The sequence below is a fragment of the Botryllus schlosseri genome, chromosome 13 (assembly GCF_051294905.1).
Source record: "Botryllus schlosseri isolate E-star chromosome 13, Bs_hap1, whole genome shotgun sequence".
In the NCBI taxonomy this organism is placed as follows: Eukaryota; Metazoa; Chordata; class Ascidiacea; order Stolidobranchia; family Styelidae; genus Botryllus; species Botryllus schlosseri.
Window position 1 is genome coordinate 23,545,246 of NC_137248.1, and position 21,696 is coordinate 23,566,941.

The 21,696-nt window shown below is 41.2% G+C and overlaps 1 protein-coding gene and 2 long non-coding RNA genes across 3 annotated transcripts in view; 1 reads left to right on the forward strand and 2 right to left on the reverse strand.

The window, feature by feature from the left end:
- LOC145453786 (uncharacterized) overlaps positions 1–21,696 on the reverse strand; it is a 495,978-nt gene that overhangs the window by 395,520 nt on the left and 78,762 nt on the right. The gene's annotated exons all lie outside the window — the stretch shown is intronic.
- Positions 2,945–7,272, forward strand: LOC145454203 (uncharacterized). Its single transcript, XM_080332215.1, has 3 exons — positions 2,945–3,023; positions 6,181–6,745; positions 6,904–7,272. The coding sequence occupies exons 1-3, from the start codon at positions 2,945–2,947 to the stop codon at positions 7,259–7,261; spliced, it is 1,002 nt and encodes a 333-aa protein (XP_080188341.1). The 3' UTR covers positions 7,262–7,272.
- LOC145453790 (uncharacterized) lies at positions 13,260–17,871 on the reverse strand. The gene is made up of 2 exons (XR_013919916.1): positions 17,187–17,871; positions 13,260–17,114 (listed from the first exon to the last, which is right to left on the reverse strand). It is a non-coding gene; the product is annotated as an uncharacterized LOC145453790 (long non-coding RNA).

Below are 21,696 nucleotides of genomic sequence, written 5' to 3' on the forward strand. Positions count from 1 at the left end.
CTTTTTAATTTGTGTTTGGCAATGACAGTAACAATAGCCTATAATTACCACGACGATATCAAAACCATAGGATTAGGCTACACCGCTCAAATGCTCTGATATCAGATCAATCTATAAAAATAGTCTACATAAAGTTGTTGCTCGTCATAGGTCCACTAGTTGCAATATGATAACCCGACTGTTTAACGACGTCATGAATGCATTCTATCACATGATGTCTATAACTCGTTAATTAAAAAAATTCTGCCCGGTACAAAAACAATTTTATTCAAATATTTGAAAATGTGATTTTTTTTCGTGTCAAAAAGTGTTGATAGTACAATAGTAAATTACATTTCCACGATGTTTTTGGAATGCCTGTCTGCCAGGTCCCGTCAAATAAGGCCATTAAATATCCCTATCATTGATGCTGCGGCCCGCGGCGTCATCAAAACTAGGAAATTGGCCCGCGAGCACATTTGAGTTTGAGACCTCGGGGCTATATCATAACCGAGCCGTTCTTTGCCTTTTCTCGTAACGGCAGCTTGCAGTATCTGTATTAAGTGAAAGGTCGAATTTCAAGTTCCCTTTATTTCATTCTCATAGGACTCTACTTGAAACGGGCGCCAATCGTTATTTCACAATTCTCCACTCGACATTTAGACCTGTCGCCATAGCCATCCGCTTATACGCCATGTTAGCGTGGGTTGTTGGTACAATCAGGACCAAAACAGCAATTCATCCTCCACTCCAAACGTTGGTATTGGTAGGGTTGTAACCAAGTCACAATGTTCCGAGTCACAAGTCGAGTCATTTTCAATTCACCCCCGAGTCAAGTCCGAGTCCAAGTCAGCTAGTATAGGGTCGAGTCCGAGTCATAGTGTTTGACTCGCGTACGAGTCAAAGTCATAGACCAGTTCATAGACCAGTTTTCAGATCAATCCGGTTCAACCCACTTTTTCAACTCTGCTCGAGTGATATAGAATGACTCGTATTCAAAATATCGTAATTTTCATCAGTTTTCACAGTTTACGGCCCTATTTCCAAATATCAGGACTGATAGGCGAAATATAGATAATGTGGTAACTTTACTATTCTTCGAAGTTACATGGAATGTCTGTCTTGGTCGTTCTAGTCTCAAGTCACATGACTTGGTTCGAGTCGAGTCAATTTCGCATTTGAAAAAATGACTCGAGTCAAGTCTTGTCACCAAAAAATTGCGACTAGAGTCGAGTCATGAGACGAGTCATTACAACCCTGGGTATTGGGGCCCCATAGGGTGGTCAGTTTTCAAGTTGATGACTGAATTTCGTCAATAATATTGGTAATTGCATTAAATTGCTATTCATTCAGATTTACCGGTAGAGCTGGGGGCACGTAATTCATAATTATAGCATCTGGTATGTTGTTACAATTACTTTATTGTATGTTGTTAATTCGTGACCTCCCGTGTTTTATATAATCAAAAAATACTGTAGTCGCCCAAACGTAGCAGACTAAAAGATAAACTTTCGTGAGGTGCGACGAATAGTCCTCTATAGAGTTGGGCAATGGGTACATTGTGACGTAACAAGAAAATGACGTATGATTTATATGAAAAGTTGATATCTCATTAGACCTTTTCGTCGCAAGCCTTATATTGTATTCCAACATCTCTTCTGAAATTATTTCTAAGAAGCAAAACAAATGTAATCGTGAGTAATCGTGATTACTTTTGAAATGTAATCGTAATCGTAATCGACTACTTCCTGATTTTGCTGTAATCGTAATCGCGGGATTCACAAGTAATCGTAATCGCAATCGATTACATTCGTGAAGTAATCACCCCATGTCTGAGCATGACAATGCACGATTTGCGTGCTCATAGTAAATTTTATACTCAATCCGGAGTTTACTGACGATGGACGATGGACGTCTGCGCCCCGTTTTTTCTCTCCTCCATGCTATCCGTGAATGCTGAGCGCTTAGCAGGATAGCTGCGGATACAAGTTTTCGAGTCTTTGGTATGACCCGGCCGGGGATTGAACCCACGACCTACCGCTCGAGAAGCCGGACGCATAACCATTAGACTATCTCGCTCGGTTGACAGTTCAACGTAGGTATTTAGCTTCCAGTCAACTAATTACGACTATGCACTGGAATGCAGCTGTAGGCTACATAAGTAATTGAAATGCGACCACGAATAGCAAAAAGGTTGGCCACGAGCACGCCTGATTCAATTGCTGCCGAGTGGTTGTAGTCAGGTATCGTGCGCAGCTCATAGTTCAAAATAGAATGACAGTGACGATCACGATATTTTATGTTGTATTTGTATTTCTTCAATAAAATAATATTTCTTTTGTGGTAACTGTGTGCGTCGCCTATGTTAGAGAGCACCGCGTTTTACCGACGTAGAAATATCAAGACTGCGTTGCCTATTTTGATCTCAATATTGAAGTCATGCGGCCCGCGACCAGTTGAGTTGACAACCCCTGCCTTGGAACTTTGCCCATGCATTAACCCCGGCCTTGGAACTTTGCCCATGCATCAGGATTAATTCTACTTATACGTTATGCCTTCCTTTTCATGCTTCTTCATAGAACCAATAAACATCATTATATACCCCCTCTATTGTCTTGTGTAGCGTATTCCAATTCTAATTTGAACCTAACCCTCACCGTTTGCCTCTTGTTCTACAGATGTTCATGTAATTGCGACCAGACAGCTAAAAATGAGTATTCAAGAAAAGCCCCTTCGGAAAAGGAATCGAAGAAACTGCGGTAGATTAGTGCTAAAAAATGTCTCTAAACACCACATATACGTCCGATCAATTAGGCCGTAAGAGATTTCGTGACGACGTGGTCGCAGAAAGACTGCAGAATTTCAGCAGTACATGGCAGACCAGTGGTGACCACTGACCAGGCCCAGCCCGGCAGTTTCCTAGTTTGCGGAAACTCTACTCCGTAATTTCGATGAATCAGCAGGTATGGCCAACCCGATGAATCCACGCGGACAGGCTTGTCAGGACCATCTGGGATCCATGAACGAGGTGGCGCCGATCTCGGGTAACCTAGTTAACCAATCGGACCAGGTATCCCTAACGAACGAACGCCGAGGTAGTCAACAGAATGGAACGTCTCGTCTCGAACAGATGTAAAATGTCGATCGTTATATATTCTTGTAATCTTACGAGGAAAGTATGGAGGTTGCAACGTTGTGGCGTTTCTTGTACAATAACAAGTATATTTAGTCACTACGAATGCGCACAGATCCGTGGTGGTATCGTTTGGTATGTTCCCCAATCACTAAATGTCGGTTAGTTAAACGATACATTTACAAGTTTACCGAAATCTTGATTTACAAATAACAGCTTGATGATGTAAAGCTCAACCACGCAAATGTGTTCATTGCAAAGTATTTGACACAAACAAAATATCGAATGGAGACCATCACATTGGTTTCATTTCGAGTGAGTGAAAATTGTTTTCTGTTGGCCAGGTAGGAAACATTTGACAAACATCGTACACATTGTATCTTCGTGATGGTAACGACTTTCAGCGGCTTGGTTTCATGTCAGGAATTATTATTTGAGGGTTCAAGAACAATTTCAATCAATACTACAAATGAACAACAATGCAAAACACGTTTAGCAAATAACAGTGTAGCAAGTACTTTTTTGATATTACGATTGTTGTGCACCAGACATTTCTAACTGAATTGGAAGCATCTAACAAACATATCACAATTTACTTTTGTAATGATCAAAGTATGTGAAATGGTGCGAACGGATTAGGTATTATTCAAGCGGCGCGGTATGTCAATTCACATAGTGTGATATCTTGACACCGGGTAATGCGCGAAAGTGTTTCAATTTTCACCGCGGATTATGATGATAAAGTATTGTACCGGTTGTTAATCAGCAAACGAAATTGTTGTTTCATCTTTAGTCTTGGGTACTGGAAACAATTACATTTGTAAAATGTTTTGTGATATCCGCAATACGCAGAGTGATTTGTACCAACACGGAATATCTTCCAAATCAAGAACATTTCAGACAAGTATAGTTTTACAAATCAATATGTTAATAACAACGTTTCCGAAAAGTTTGTTGCTGTCATAACTTTCAACACAACACGGGTCTAATTACCGCGAATAATTTAATAATCAAGTCGTGATCAACTATTACATACGTCAAATCAATGTGTCAATCCTTATGTTTACAGTATGATAACTTTTGATATAACACCTGTGTTCGATTGTAAGAAATTAATTCTCAACTACGATGGTCAGACTGTCAAATCTCGTATACTCAAACATATTATGTTAATCTCAAGTCGCCGACACTGAGAAGTAATTACTTTTGTCTTACAAAATATACCACATAGTAATTTCTTTGTCTTGCGGAATAGTAACGACTTTTACAGTGGAATAAAAATACGAGTTGGTGGACTATGAATGCAACCGAACTTGCTATGGATTTTGGATTGTGGTGATTACTCACGTAGTCTTGTCTACTTTTCATAAGGATACTTTTTGCTTTGGTTGGGTAAGTTACAAACGGATTGACTTGACAAGTTTTTTTTTTTGTATTTTACTCTTTTGTGTATGGGAAGATGTTAAAATGTTGAGACGTAATACTATTTCCGTTCACTCGATTACAACAAAAAATAACCTGATAGTTTGTTGAAGGTTTCGACAAATAGATTGAAATATCCGGATTTAACTCATCGCGTCGCAACTTGATCACGGTATGCACAAGTGGTTGTCAAGTTAGAAATATTTACAACAGGTGGTATTTCATTGACTGATTCGATTGTGTGTAGTAACACATTAAAATATCGCGATAGTATTTCGGAAACTCTATTTTACAAACGGAAACGGAGTCATGAATAGAGTTGTCAGTTTCAAGGATTGTTTCAAAGTATAATCTTGAAATGTGACTGGGTGAAAGTTGGTAGTCATGTTTGTCAAACCTATTTCAATTCGCGCAATGTCAAAGTCCAAATATTTCATTCTGGATTATTTGGATTTACCTTTAGTACATCCCGCGAATAGATTTAAAGTTGGCAAATTACCAAAATGATTGAATATTATCGGGTTAGAGATAGTTGGTATTGATTCTATAAGTGTTAAAACAGCGGCGTGGAATGTGTGAATGATCCGATGCGGGTGAATGTTGGCGTCAGTAATATTCAGGTTACGTTCGATTCAACAGATCGCGTTAATAGGATTTGTCAAAGGATTTGAGTTGGGTCGAATCAATACATTCAAATACGATTCAACTTGATTTGTGTAGTGAGTTACATCTCAAGTTGACAAACTAACACATTGATTGAATATTTTCATGGATCTTATCACGCAACTAAAGTCAGCCACTATTCGAGAGGTGTGAAACATATAGCGATCGCGGGCAAGTGACAAATTGTTGGTTTTCGAATCACCGTCTGCGACGGTTCTGGGACAAACTAATTACCGAAATATTACCTTGTGAGCGGACATGAGGGATTGCTATGTCTGAAGCATTATCCGGTGAGTGGTCGTCGGATTTTAAAATCATATCACACCCTTTTGAATAAGCGTTCACTTCACAGAAGATTAGGGTTAGAGCGGAAATAAGTGACGATTTGTCGCTATTCAAGTTACCGACACTGGCGGTCTGTTATTCGTTACTTGTTAAATCTTACCAGCGAAATCAAGTTCTGTGACAAACTGATTACTAAAATTTCACCGCGTGAGCGATCGGTATGGTTATGACACCAAGTCGTGAAAGATGGTTATGTCCGAGACATTATCTTGTCAGTGATCTCGGGGTTTTGCAAATATTTCACACCTTTTTGAATAAGCGTTAACTTCACAAAGGATTACGGCTAGAATAGAAAGGATTACGGCTAGAATAGAAATAAGTGACAATTTGTTGGTATTCAAGTCTCGCCGGTGGTGTATCTGTTATTCGGCACTTATTACACTTATCATGAAATTAGAGCGAGAACATAAAGCATCAAGTTGTTTTCGAATTTATGGCCACCCCCGCCATAAGACGCAATAGCCGCATGCGACCGCACCCATAAGAACACATGGCGAGTCACCACTGATCCCGTAAGAATACATGGCGAATCACCGCCACCGCCTATAGAAAAAAGGCGAGTCACGACCACGAGTTTTCACGGCGAATCACCGCCACGAGCTATTCCTGAAAAGGCGAGTCATGACCGCACCCATAAGAACACATTACGAATCACGAGCGAGAGGGGGGTCTGAAAGTAAGACTCACCAACACGAATTTTCAAGGCACATCACCGCCGCAGCCTATACCGGAAAGTACGACTCACCAACACGAATTTTTAAGGCACATCACCGCCGCAGCCTATACCCGGAAGGGTGCCATCATCACCACACGCATAAGAACACATGGCACCTCACCACCACAAGGGGGTCTAAAAGGGTGCCATCACCACCACGAGTTTTCAGGCACCTCACCACCCCGCCCTATACTACCCCATGCAAAAAAGCGCGATGTGCGAGCGATCTACTATACTACTACCTGGTGCATATTCATAACATATTCCGTCATTTTACAGCAACGCAGCGGCTTTCCCCAAAGAAACCAATTCGCCGACTTACAACACCCGACCGCATGTCGCTGGAGCGATGAAGATGCCGTGAAGTTTGTCAATGAACTTTACTCAGAAATTGTCACATGCCCTTTGCCGACACCACCTCGCAAAAAGAGATATGTGGAAAACACCGTGCCACTGTCTAATTGGCAAAATACCGCAACAAATTTCCGGTAAGCAGTACAAAACTTTGTGATTTCGATTCCACCGGAACTCTACGTAAAAACTAGTTTGTTGTCGTGCCTCGCTTATTGACTTTGTAGCGTGGAATTTTTGAACTATATCTTGAATGATGTTGTTCAGAGCATGGACCTTTATTTTTATATTCCAGATACTTCCATCCGGAGCGAGATCAAATTCTCGGAAACTGCGATCCCGTGCGTGAAGTCGAAATGTCTGTCCCAGAACAACTGCAATATTTGCAGAATGAACGTCATTTCATCGCCCCCAACCGATTCCTACTTCAGAATCAATACCATGATATATCCCGTGCCGCGCCAGACGTCGAAGTTGCGTACAATGTTTTTGAATCGCAAACCGACGGCATCAGACGTATTTTGCATCCAGAAATCGGCCCCCAATCCCCAGAAAATTTGCGAATCCTCCTCGCCAGGATTGGTTGGAAATCGTATTCTTTCTCTGATCTTCGACGAAAGGCTGTGGATAGTATGAATTCCAGGACTAAGTAAGTTGGAATTGTTTGAACGTTGTAAAGGATAAAGCAAGGAGAATTTTGTAAGACATATTTGATTACCTATATCATTATAACATTGACTTGAAGAACGCCATAGACAAGCACATATGATTGGTGCCATCTGACAATTTTCATTTCAACAAGTTGCGTGCATATGGAGCTTTGATACTGTCTGTCACAATATTTAGTAAACTAATCTTGTAGCGACGAATCGTTACATTATACTCAATATCTGACTGTAATCACTCTTATTTTTGTATCTACTTATACTATCCTGTGCATATGTTTGTTCCATTATCGATAATTCGCGTTTTTTGTTGTAGAGGAGAAACGAAAAGAAGATACAAAAGTCGTATTTCCGTGGAGTTGGACGAGAACAACATTCTTAACATCATTTTGGGACCTGCAGCTGCGATGGCGGCAGTGAATCCTCTGTCTCGTCACCCTGGAAGTTACGATGTTGCCGTCCTCCTCGCGTTCAAAATGGCGAATTGCGTGGCACTACGAAATAGCGAAATATATCGCAATATTTCCATGATATTCCCCTATTATACCAGAGCGCACCAAAGGACCTACCAGGTGAGTGCAACGTTAACCTTACAGTCGATTCAAACTACGATAGGTTTAATTTGAACGATTGCTCCTCCTCATATCCAATGGTTTTACTATTCTATAGCAAGCAGCAGTTTTTGTATGCCGTTGTATTCCTAAGAATAGCTAGACTGTCCAAACGATTGGACCATACCGAGAGACAGAAATTGTGACGATGTGAATTTTATTTGATGTAGGCATTTAACTTAGCGACTTACAATAAACGTGCTATGTCAATATGCATTCGTATAAATTTAGAATGTATTCGCCAACGTCGAACACTGGTTATCGCTATGTTTCAATATATTCCTACTCTCTCATTTTACAGAGTAGCATACGACATCGCCTGGCAACCGCGGCCGATCCTGGAAAGTTAAATGTCGTACTGTACCGAAAGCTGGCGACGTTAGATGGGTGTAACGCTCAGTGGACAATAATTGACAGAAATGCGTACGACGAATTAAAGCGAGAATTTATCGTTGGAATCAGTTCTGATGAAGCATATGAACAGTTGAAGAGAGCAATCCACGATGACAGTAAGTGTTCTAAGGAAATGGACTTGGACGTGTCGTGCATCCTAATTCAGAATGTATGGACCCTAGCCTAGACTATATGCTTCGTTGCCGTATGGTTCATCGCCCGATTAAAAACGACATGCCAAAGTGTCAATTAACTTTAGGTAGGGAAATTTTAAGTATCATATTTCAAGTGTTATATCTCGTGATATTTACTTTAAGTTTAATTTTCAGATCAAGTTCGGAGAATATTTGAAGACGATCCGCAACTTCGACTGATGGGACGAAGACTGTTCGAGGACTTGGGTCAACCCAGACGATGTCAGAGAGCCTCCTCATACCACATGACTCATCTATATTGGAGTGGGTGTGATGAGCTTCACGCCACGCCATCGCATGCCGTGCCAATTCAGAACCCATCTATATCACACAGTCAAGGCGCTATGTCCATTGATGAGGGGGCGGCACTAGTAAAATCGACAACGCCACATTTACCAGTAATGGATGGGAAGACACATGTTATGGCGACAGCATTAAATAGGGATTAAATTTATTCGACCACGTTTTCCATTAACAAAGAAATTGATATCCATCTATATTGACGTCCATTATTTATGAACAACAATAAAGTTTTATTATGGACTTGACGTTATATATCGGATCTAAGTACTGCAATAAACAGGACGATAGTGACGTTTTACCATATTCCTCCTCGGTCGGTAGATGTAGATTGAAGTTATTTACTAATTCATTTGGTTTATTTGTTGTATTCACGGTGTTCATCGACTACTGTAGACTGTGGTCATTTACACCAGGCCGATATTCTTCATTTTTATTCCGTAGCTGCCAACTTGTAGCACGGAACACTTCTAGGCTTTTATAGGACACCGCTTACAGGGATGAGATGACGTGAAGGAGCCTAGATAGCCCTCCCGCACTTAGGTAGGAATTCTAGAGGAATTCTCATATGGTCGTATGCTCAACGTAGAGATTACAAGTCAGCTTTAATATCAGTCGTTAGCCTTCCTTTAGAAAGGCCGACCTTGCTTCACGTAATCACAAATAAATGTTAGTGTATATTAAAGATAAAATAAATTGGCTAGGTATGAGTGGTCGAGAATGCTTCCGACATAGAATGAACTTTGATTTTGTGAAAATGGTAAAATTTACAAAATTGACCCGCATGATGGCATTCCCACAACCATCGAAATGTGAAGTGAAATCCCCTTTCGGGGTTGTATGATTCAAGCTAAAGTTGTTATAAAGGTCTTTGTTCGAAAATATTTTTCAAAGGCTAAGTATCACCCGATTGCTTACAAATAACCTCATTCCTCAGTGCGCAACATCACTTGATAGAAATTCTACGTTAACCATGAATAGAAAATTGAAACTGCCGTGATCACGATTCGAATCTCGGTTTTCTTGGCCGTAACGTGAGGTGCTAACCAAGAATACATCCTGTGCATATGCAGAAAACGGTTTCGATCCATCGACCTAGCGGCAATGAGCCCAGCACGCTTCAGTTATTATTAATATTACTAAGTATAAAATCACTAAGGGTGGAGGCCAAAAATATAGATCAAATAATAGATCTGGCGATTTTGCACGTTGCTGGATTTTCTGCGGACCAGAAAGGTAGATTAGTAAGATTCTGCCACAACCGACTGAGTATAGACAGCTGCTTCTTGATCCTGGTCGTCACCATGATTAAAGTCTCGATTAAGGTGCACAAGCATATAAATTTGGCGAGATTTGTAATAGTTAGGACATTGTAGATTGGAATTGCTTATCTGAGGTTCGTTATAAAGATAGTGAAGATTGCATGTTGACGATATTTTGTTACCGGTACTCAATTGTGCTTGACTGATGATCATGTTATTACAGAATGTATAATGATAATGATAATTGCATACAAACTATGTAATAAATGAGTTCAGCCGTTCTCTTGCATTGGATACAATCAACCAAGCCGTGAAATGCTACATCGCCAAACATGGCAAAAGAACATAACAGTAATTGAAGGTTGCTTCAAAACAAGAGGAAGTGCCCAAACTGAAAATGCCACTTAAGGCCTTCATAGCATCAATTGGAAGAGTGACTGAAGATATGGTATCTGACCCGGTGATGGTCCTATTTATTTCAAGGTAAATTTGTAGACATTGATTATATCCATAATGTGGCGCATATCAGTAAATTAATGGTTATAGCTGTCATACCAGCATAGGATCAGCCACTTGAACATCATTTTAAAAGTGATTCCACCGTATTGTCTGTAGTGATAATGTGGCCCGCGGCCCTAGTCTGCCGAGATTTCCCACTACTTGCTTACAACGTCAAATTTTAGTGACTGCATAGTGCATGTTATTATATACGTATATGCGCAGCGTGCTAGAGTGGAGCTTACGCGTAAGTTCGTTGAAGCGAGAAGACTTGCGTTATCGGCATTTGCGATGTACTCAACCCTGATGTCGTTTGTGGTAATCATGATGTTTGTCGACTACAATGGTCAATTTCACCAGGCTGATATTTCTTATTTTTCATTCTGTAACCGCCGACTTGTAGCACGGCACACTTCTAGGCTTTTGTAAGACGAAAACACTGCTTATATCAGGGATCGCCAACTCAAAACGGGTCGCGGGCCACTTTTCAAATTTCGTAGAGGTCGCGGACCGAATGAATTCATTATCGAGATTTCTCAGGTCACACAGTTGAACAACGATGCTATCTTGTCACCTACTCAACCCTAACGAATATATGTGTTGGTAAATTAGGGGTTCCGGGGTTATCGAACTCCTTGAAGTCTTAATTGAGGATTGCGCCGTGTGTTGATTGAGCAGATAGAAGCAGACATGGCGACGCCTGTATGACAATGCTATTCACAAAGCCACATTGTCTTCGTCATTATCGGCGAGAAATGGCTTTGAAGTGACATTACTGTCGTTAAAATGTATTCAATAAATGCGATTTATTCCTTGTATATGTGGAATGTGGATAAATTGGCGAATATTGTATCGATTCAGCAATCCGGCCCGCCAAGTACTTAATTTTCCTATATCCGGCCCGCCGACTCGAGAAGTTGCCCGCCCCTGATGTAAGTTATATTGCGAGAGAGTAATGAGAACTTGTTCGATATATTGACCGCATTGAGAAGTGTTCACCATGATGATGTTCGGTTCGTGTCAGAGGCAACTCTTCTCGTTATTTTCATCACTACTTTTTGCTAACATATCAATTGTACGAGTGTAGATGTATATTATATCGAATTCTTATCCAGTGGTGTATTGAAGAGAATGCATTCACGATATCAAACGTTCTTTAACATTCAGCGATTTTATAATGAGATTTTTTGCTAGTCGCCAAATGATCGGTTTCAGTATTCTCCACCATACTAGCAAATATGCATGTGCATTGTGCATGTGTAAACATACGTATAGCCTCAAATCCTTCTGAAACATTCACATGTTTTCCAAAAACAAGCTACATGGAATCGCAGTCAACATGCGTGACAAAGACAAGTGATCTGCCGATCTGCCCCCTGGTACGTAGCTTAAACTCATTTGAATTTCATGTCGGGTTGATATTTCAAAATATACAATCTTGCAGTTTGGCAAACTTTTGCTCCACTGCCCCAACTATTGTTATGTAAAAAATTCCCACATTGTACTGAGTTTGCTAGTGTAGTGTATCTGCGAACGATAGAGTTGGAAATGGTGTTTGACTGCTTGAAAGATTGCTGATTACCAGTGCAATGCACATAGTTACAATCCTGTAACAATTGATATAAGATGGTATACAATGGAGCCTAACCGATTATATCGCTTTGCCGATAAAATATACTCGATATCACTCTTTGAAAGAATTATTGGTATCGGCCATTGGAAATGAATATATATGAGCAGTTTTCGTGAGGTCAGAGCATGGTGATAGGAAGTCCATAAACTATAATCTTTGACCACTAGACTGAGAATATTGATATATTTCGCATATATTACACTTTACAGGTGTCCTGATACAGCCTTTCTAGTTTATTTCCTGTTCAAGTATAGCATTGGCTGTAAAGCTGTTCAAATAGATGCCCTGAAGGTTTTCAAATGCGCATTTTAAGGTATTCCACACAATTTGAATATAGGCTATAGCGGTTATCGGTGAAGGGGTTGGATCAGGGGTGGGCAAACTACGGCCCGCGGACCGCATGCGGCCCTCCACACCGTTCTGTGCGGCCCGTGAGAGTGAGAGGAAACCAGGGATATCTAGACTAGGGATTGATAACACTTTTTTGCCTGTTACGTGATGAGGGCAGAATTCACATTATCCATGAGGTCTGCTGTCTGCACCTACCGCCGCTACCTACTGTTGCTCACTTTTACTCCTTCAAGTTAGATAGCAAATTGTTGATGACATCATAGTGACCATGACGTCATACCGACTATGACGTCACAAATACTTTTCTTTATTATAATATTCTCGTGGAATCGCATGCAATTTATTGATTAGAACCACAAGATAAACTGTTACAGGACATGCAATACCACCAATTCTGATCATGTTAATCCTTGACGCAAGCTTCATAGTTTTAGGTAGTTTCTTTGCTGGCGGCACAAGAGATGGTTTGCTGTTGAATCGCTCAAGTTCGTTCTTCCCAAAGCAATTGAAAGCTGTCTGGACGTTGGAGTTGCAGTTTGCATGACCAGATTGACAGCAGTTATTCAAAAGAGGGCGCATTAGGCTGGACAACTAAACCATCTCGTGAGTTACCTCCGTGAAAACAAAACAATTTTTTGCTTCATGTCGATTGAATCACTTATGATGGTAAATATTTGACAGCAAGCGTTACTGCAAAGCATAGCTCGGTAGGCTCAGCAAGTCCACCTCGATCAGCTATTTTAGTTATTGTTTGTATTCTTCTGGGAAGCATAAATCCAAATCCGGAACATCACGGTCGGTTATCAGCAATTTTTTGCAATCCATGTACTTTCGTCGGACAGAAAGTGATCGGCCAATGTATCCACTGACAAAATATATAACACCGGTCTTTTCAATTTTGATAAAATTCAACGGTGCGGAGATGGGCAAAAGATAACTCACCAACCATTTATAATCTTCTGCAGGTTGTAACACAGTTGTGGTCAAATACTCTTCAAACCATGCTGCTGACAAAGTAAGCTCAAGCAGCTGAACTTCTTTTCTGCGAGCAGTAACTGCTTCACGGACATGAAAAAGTTCGCCCCATGCCAAATCTAGCCTCAATGGGATCTGTCTAGACCTTTCCGGTGAGAAAATACTCCCGTCATGTCGCTGTTGAAGGTATCTTGACAGTGAAAGGACTGTGGTTATGGTTTGAACGCAAGCCATAAAGGTCTCGTTAGTGAGCCCAGCTCTGTCCGATCTTTGCCACTCCCTGAATATAGTTATGGCTTTGTTCAGCTAGGATGGACACATCCTTCCATTTCTTGTAACGGCATGTAGAATGGATTTCTCTTCCTGGAAGCTTAATTAGGACTTTTCACGGACATGATGAATTCCAGATAACGCACAGTTTGCAAAAATACAGAGACATTGCAAGAGGCTCCTTCATACAGGGACTGCCTATGCCTTAAGCCCAATCACAGTGCTTTCACTGAAAACACCAGGAAAATGTATAGGCGACGTTCGGGCAATACCGCTAGGATTCAAAGATACTTTTGTCAATTTCTGAGCAGCTTTGACGGGAAGGCCTTCTTGAAGTTCATACAATTTTCGTATATGGACGAACTTGGCATCGCGCGACACTCCTAAAGCCTCAGTCACATTTGCGTAAAATCGTACGCGCGTAAGAGTCTCACTCTCTCACTAAATTGGCCAAAACGAGAGATTACGTCATCGCTGAACGAAAAGTGAGAATAGATTTTAGCGCTGTTCCGCATGTTGTCGCTCTGGAGGCCAAAGCCACTTTCGCGCGAAAACTAAAGCAATCTATGTTCTCGGCGTTTGCGATCTGCACTTGACATAGAATTCTGTAGTGGAAAGCAACATTCGCTGAAAAGTATGAGTATTGTTCCAAGGCAGGGTGATTTGGCTGGGGTAAGCAGCCAAATGGACCTGCTGGCTTTGCTTTATTTGGCGTTGAAGAAGGATGAAAGAAGGAAAAAGAAACAGAAGAAAAGGCGTGAATGCTGGGTTCACCCCATTCTTCAGAGAAGAGATCAGCTGGGAGAGTATAGGCTTACGCAGGAAATGAGATATGAAAGACCTGCTGACTTCTTTACATATTTTCGCATGACGCCCGAGAAGTTCGACGAGCTGCTGTCAATTGTTGGACCTCTCATTTCGAAGCAGACGACAGCGATGAGGAAACCGATTCCTCCAAATGAACGACTGGCAATCACTCTGAGGTAAATGACACATCCACAACAACATTATAATACACCTTGTTCAAATCAATTTTCAGTCGTGGTGAACTGGCCCTGTACATAAGATCTGAATCGAATGCATTTTTCACTGTTCTAGGTTCCTGGCTACTGGCGATTCATTCCAAACAATCGCTTTCTCGTATCGGTGCGGCAAGTCAACAGTGGTCAACTTGATAAGGGAGACTTGTGTGGCTTTCTGGCAGGCTTTAGCAGCGGAGTACATGCCAGAACCCACACAAGGACAATGGATAGAGAGTGCATCACAATTCAGAGATAAGTGGAACTTTCCTAATTGTATTGGCAGTATTGATGGCAAGCATGTGGTCCTTCAGAAACCTGCAAAGTCTGGGTCATTGTATTTTAATTATAAGAAGACTTTTAGTATCGTTCTGATGGCAGTTGTTGATGCTCAGAGGAGATTTATTGCTGTTGATATAGGTCAATATGGAAGGGTCAACGATAGTAAGTGCTTCAGCAACTCCAATTTCGGAAAACGTTTGTCCTCTGGCCAATTAGATCTGCCATCAGATGCTCCTTTGCCTGGGTGTGTAAGTCCAAGTCCTCATGTTTTTGTCGCAGATGAAGCATTCCCACTGCAGAGGCATATTATGCGACCTTTTCCAGGTACCTCATTGAATTGCCCAGAGCGGAGACATTTTAATTCCAGACTGTCGCGAGCAAGGAATGTTGTGGAAAATGCATTTGGCATTTTGTCCTCCCGGTTTAGAATGTTTCGCAGGCCGTTGGCAATCACTCCTGCAAATACTGACCATGTAGTCAAAGCATGTACTGTCCTGCATAATTATCTTTCAGGTGATCAACATCACCTTGAATTTGCGGCAGATGGCGAGGGACCTCCAGAGCAACCCGGACCGCATTGGCAGTCTCTTACAAGAACGGGAAGACGTTACACGGAGGAGGCTAGGATTATTAGAAATGATTTTGTTGGGTATTTCAATAGCCAGCGGGGTGCTTACGCACCCAGGCATTGAGTTCATTTTTCCCTCCTTCTCTCCATGTATTATATATTTACACATTTTAACTATTATTCAGTATTAATTCAGTTTTCTTATTTATATCCTCTCACATATTTATATTGGTATAATATATATTTATTATTTATATTTATATATATATACATGCGATAGTACTGATTGATGTTAACTATTATTCAGTATTAATTCCGTTTTCTTATATATATCCTCTCACATATTTATATTAGTATAATATCTATTTATTATTTATATTTATATATATATACATGCGATAGTACTGATTGATGTTATTTGAAATTTTACTCTAAAGTTGGACTAGGGATTACCATGGATTGTTTAAACTACATCAAGTCAAAGCAATGAGTTGAAAAACAGTGGAGTCTTACTTAGCAATCTTGTCTAAACTTTTCTAGAAGTAGTTGTAAACCCATACTACTTGATTAGGCAGTAGTGCTTATTTTCAGACCGCCTATGGTCACTGGTCATGTGTATTGTCATAACCATCTGTGCAGTTCTCTGGTCATTGCTGATAATATTTAAGTGCTTTGCCCATGATGATGATTGTCAGGAATGCTGAGGCTTAGATCTGGGAGTCTCATAGCCAGGGATGCGACTACATATTCTGAGGCAACATGTTATTGTTGAAGTTTCACTACAGTACATCTTAATAATAAATCATTGAGATTGTGGAAATCTTGTCAACTCTCTTTTCATGTGGCTATGACTTAAAATGCTAGCGGAGGTATAGCAAGACGAAGAACAAGAATTGTTGCCATTCATTTATTAATGCAATTGCCGGATACCCAATATGTGCAAGTGCAAACCGGGGCACAACTGGTTGTAAGAGTTGGTGTTTCTCTCGAGAAACACCGGGAGAGAAACACCGAAGACCAAAGTTTAAACCCGGTTAAAATGAAAGATCTCCCAGCCATTATTATGACCATTTCCCAACATCCAGACAATTGCTTCTTGCTGCCGCATCCATTGCTTGTACCTAAAAGATAACATAGTAAAACACACAATGGCGACAAGAGTATCCACTCTAGTCTTAGCAGAAAATGCTACATAACTTATGGCCTTTAGTCTCAACTGTTCTAGCCCCTACATCATTTGTTCTCAAACTTTTTTAGACATGACATCAACTTCATCTGCTAATCCTCCGTAAATCTCAACTAATCAAATCTCTTTCAAAGTCTCATATCACCTGCAAATTTCAAGGTGTGGATCCAAAAAAGTCAGGAGCAAACCGAAGGCCCACTTTTTTTGTAAAGCATCTGCCCCTGCTCCCGATGGAATACTTTTCTTCGTCCTGACATAACGGTCACGAAGCGTCTTCCACCTTGTTTTCGCCACCAACTCTGCAATCCGGGCGTCCACGTTACAAGCAATATATCTATCTATGCACCACACGAAAAACACTCATCTCATACCTGATACATCTAATAAAGCCGTTATCTCCCTCCACGCCGTACCCGATTTGGTCCTGAGGTGATGATCATTAAGTGAGACAGTATACAGCAATGGTCTCAGTCTCACCTCCTCAACGAGCCTCTCATTCAAATCAAAACTATCCATATTACTCGTCTGCATAAATAGGATACTTTGACAGTATAACCATAGATTGGTTAGTTATCTATAGTACAACATGGCATACATGGCTTCTCAACTCATAAACGTAAACAGCTGAAACAAGACAACACCGGTATTCCTAAAACAAACCTGCCAGTGCCAGGCGCAGATGATCCCTTGCGAGTCTGATTCATCACAAATGAACTCGATCGCAGTTCATTAGTTATTTTCCCGCGTAGCAACAGTATAAATACTATAAAATCGGCGACCCCTTGCGAGTATGAATTTCGTAAATGAGCTGAACGTCAAGCTTGTGACCGACCCCTTGCGAGTGTGAATTCTCACAAATGAACTCGTCAAGTCATCAGTACGCGCGTACGAATCGCTCTCTCCGCGTAACCTCCGCGTAATGTCCGCGTAAGAAAACGAGAGAAAAGAGGCTCTTTACGCGCCGAGCAAACGAGAGAAGAGCAGAGAAAGGAAAGAAACTAAAGAAATGCTTTAAATGCCCTATACGCCGTACAATTTTACGCAAATGTGACCGATGCTTAAATATCCTCATGACCAGCAGTGGGAGGATTCATTCCATTTATTCTCTGATGTCTCCATCCAGTGAAATTGCAGCGAATCATTAGTGCACAGTAGGGCTGTTCAAAAATAACCTTTTTTCCTGAATCTTGCTGGTTACTCGATTAAATCGTTAGATTGCCTTAAAAAACGACGAACACCAAATTTGAATTCATTCCAACCAATATTCGCGGATTTCGTAGAGTTTGAAAATTTTGAATTTGCCTAAAAATGCAAAAAAAAATTTTTTTCTAATTTTTCTGCCAACCCCATGAAATTGTCGCGCTGTCTTCAAAAACGATGCAAAACAAACACTGTAAAAAGTTTTAAGATTATCACCGACTGATTAGTCTGGTAATTTCGTTATCAAAGTCGAGTATCTATAAGCGTGGCATGCCATTTAACCTAAGGCAAATTGTTCGATTGTTGCGCTGCGATTGACCAAAGCCGCTAGATTCAGTCGAGCGTGACTTAACAATGGGAAACGGGAGTTTCCGTTCCATAGTCACATTCCATAGTTATATCCGTAGCTTCCTCGGGAGTAACTGCAATATCAGGAACTGGCTCATTGGTTTTTGTAGCAAAATTGTGCAAACATATTGTTGCAATGATTGCCAGGATGGTGTTTTCGATTTGCATTCGCATAGGATTTAGCAACATCTGGAAACGCAAAAGCATTGCTCGATCAGCATGCATGTCTTTGAGTGCATATAGCTGTATTTTTTTTCTTGTCCAAGCTGTGGATTTGGTAATGGAGTCATCAGGTACATTTTTAGAGCATAGAGCCTCTGTCTCCCGGCACAACAGCATTAGTCACTACCGGTATTCCCTTGGCATTGCAGTCCATTTGACAGTTCGAAGAAAAATATCCTTTCCTGCAACGATAAATTTTCTGGTACAGAGCCACCTAGGGACTTTTTTGGGATATGGGTACCATCAATGCATCCGATGACATTTGGAACTCCAGTATGTCAAAGAAATCACTCTTTGTTGGTAACGAATCATCCAATCGTGGGATAAATTTTCTCTATTCACTGATAATGCCCGAGAAATGCAGTGGATTATTCGGCGTGCAGTTGTCCGGCTTACACCAATCAAATCAGCATCTGTTTGTTGAAAATGACCGTAGCAAAAAATCGGAGAGCACAGAGTAATTGCATCATGGGGTGCAAAGCTTGGCACCGTACAACCAACCATGGGCTGTCTCTAATCATGTCCAATAGAATTACCGTAGCTCCCTTGTAAAATCCGTAGCGGTCAACGAATTCATTTGCTGGGTATTTTACAAATGAGTCCGATATGTCTGCCAAGGCATGCCTGGGCATAACAATTGTATTCTCGTCGTCCGAACTGCCATCTACGATGTCCAAAATATACAACAGTACCAGTTTGCAATGCCGTCTTTAGAACTTATAACTGTGAATAAACTACAGATTAATATGCATTAAAGCTGCAAAGTGGCTTCAAATCAATTTCATAAGTCTACCTAGGACACGACGGCATTCATACATAGCACATGACCAAAATCGACATTTCCAATCAGCATTGGCATTGAAGCAATATTTGCTACGAAGTCGATGGGTTGACATGGCAACCTTCCACGGATCACTACATTTTGCGTCATTTTGACGCAATAGCGTCCTACATCCTGGATTTGTAGATCTACTAACTTCGCACGAACATCCAATGTTTTGGCGTGCGGATCATCTACTTCTAAATCGGGAGATCTTGGAACTCGCAGATTAAGCGAAAATCCAGGATGTTTTTACTCAGCTTTTTGGCCTCCACCCCAAGTTGTATTCTAGTATTAAAGGCTTTTTCTACCACGGTAGTTGATGTGATATGATCTATGACATACAACAAAGTTTCCGTCATACCAAAATTCCGAATTATTTAATCCTTATTTCTGTCAATTATGATGAGTGGACCCCTAATTAAAAAAATCCGTCCTTCTAAATTCTACAACATATGTGTGCATGTGGAAATATGCAAAATGTTAGGAAATACAATTTCGACATGGATGCGTGTTTTGTTCACTTTTCACGTGTTCAACAGTATTTAATTTCAGATAAGAAAAGTCCAGTTAAAGTAGAGAATTGAGTCGATTCCTATAGTTCCTGGGACGTCGTCGGTACTTGCTTTAGTCCTGCCCACGCAAGACCAACCGATCGCTGCCTAATTTGACGACGAGATCGCCGACCAGGATCTGATCGCAGGCTTGGACTTTTCCGAAGACGACTCGGTTAGACGAGCACCGCCACAGTCGACACACCACTGCGTGTGCCCATGCTGGCGCGACAGCCTAGTCGCTACACAATCGCTCTCCAAGCATCGCAACGTAGCAAGAGTCAACAAGCGATAGGCCGACATCACCGTGGCTGTTATCATGAAGAAAGAGAAGCAGCAGATTTTCAAGTACAACACGCGCGCGTTCGCTCATTTGTAAATATTACGCATGTAATTATTCCGCTGTTCTGTAATATACATGTAAGTATTGTCCACGTATGGTGTCGTTGGATGCATCTAGCTGGAAAATGCGTTGCGATCATTTCAAATCAGGCGTCGCTTCAAGGGCTTGAGCTGGATCAGTCGCTCGCATATTTCCGGTTCGCGAACCTTCAATCGTTTAGTTAAGTATGGCTTTGGCTGGATCAGCCGCTCGCATAGTTGCATTTGACTCAAGTGTTCGGATTGAGCAGTTCTTAGACTTCGTGCTTTAAGCTATCGTCGCGTGTTTTGGTTTGTCGAACTGCGTTCGATTCCACCGACGTAGAATTTCAAAGACCGTGCCGGTTAATCGCCGACGTTTTCCGACTCGCGTTGTAAAACAAAATGGCGGACTGCACATGCCTGACGTGCGTGATCAACAGTTCCTTCTGGTGTTTTTGCATCGGTCAAACAAAGGCATGTGCTGTGCATTTACGGTAATGGATTTCGTTTCTGTATGCAATTGCTATGAATTTATATCTAAATGTCTTCAAGCAGGATGGCGACACTGCAAGTATTGTCAATAACAATAATCCTGTTAGGCTATTATATTCTGGTCGCTCTCCGATGCTCGCGTCAAAGGGCGCGGGTCGCGCTAATTGGGCATCGAGTTGTACGTCAGGCTGGTGCCTAGAGGAATCTCTTGTCGTCTATCAGTGGTTCTCAACCGCCGGTCCGCGAGGAATATTACAATTTTATACTTTAATTTCAAGATGCAATGTTGAAGGCTTGTTCTTTGATAAAATAAATAAAACATCTATTTTTAAACTGATTCAAAACTTTGTGAGGTAACATTAGGGCTAGAAACATGTTCGATTTGACTTTAAGTACAAGACGTTTCATCTGAGGACATGCGAGCGACAAATACAGAACAGATACGAGCTCACTCATCGCTAAGCAGCGCAGTTTGATTATTGGTTTTCGATTCCGTAACTGGGGCACACCAAACCGCCCAATTGGAGAGGGGCCGAGCTTGAAATGGGCCTAAAATTATTGTGCAAATGAACATAAATCACAGCGTTTTATTTGAAACTTTTACCAACATTTTTCAATTTCTTTTCGGGCTTTGCACGATTTAGTGTCCCTGAGGGTGGGTTTCAAATAGTCAACTTAGGCCCGTCGTCGGGCTTAAGCTACATCCCTCTGCCCTAAGTCAATTTCAAAACTGTGACTTAAGGGGATTTCCCTCCTTTTCAAAAATCGGAATCACAGCCGCACTCAAAAATGCGAATCACAGCCGCCTATTTCTTCGAATACTGTGCGATAACGTGCTGAACGTTTGCCAGATACTTCCTCGGGGTTCTGTTCTGATCGTCC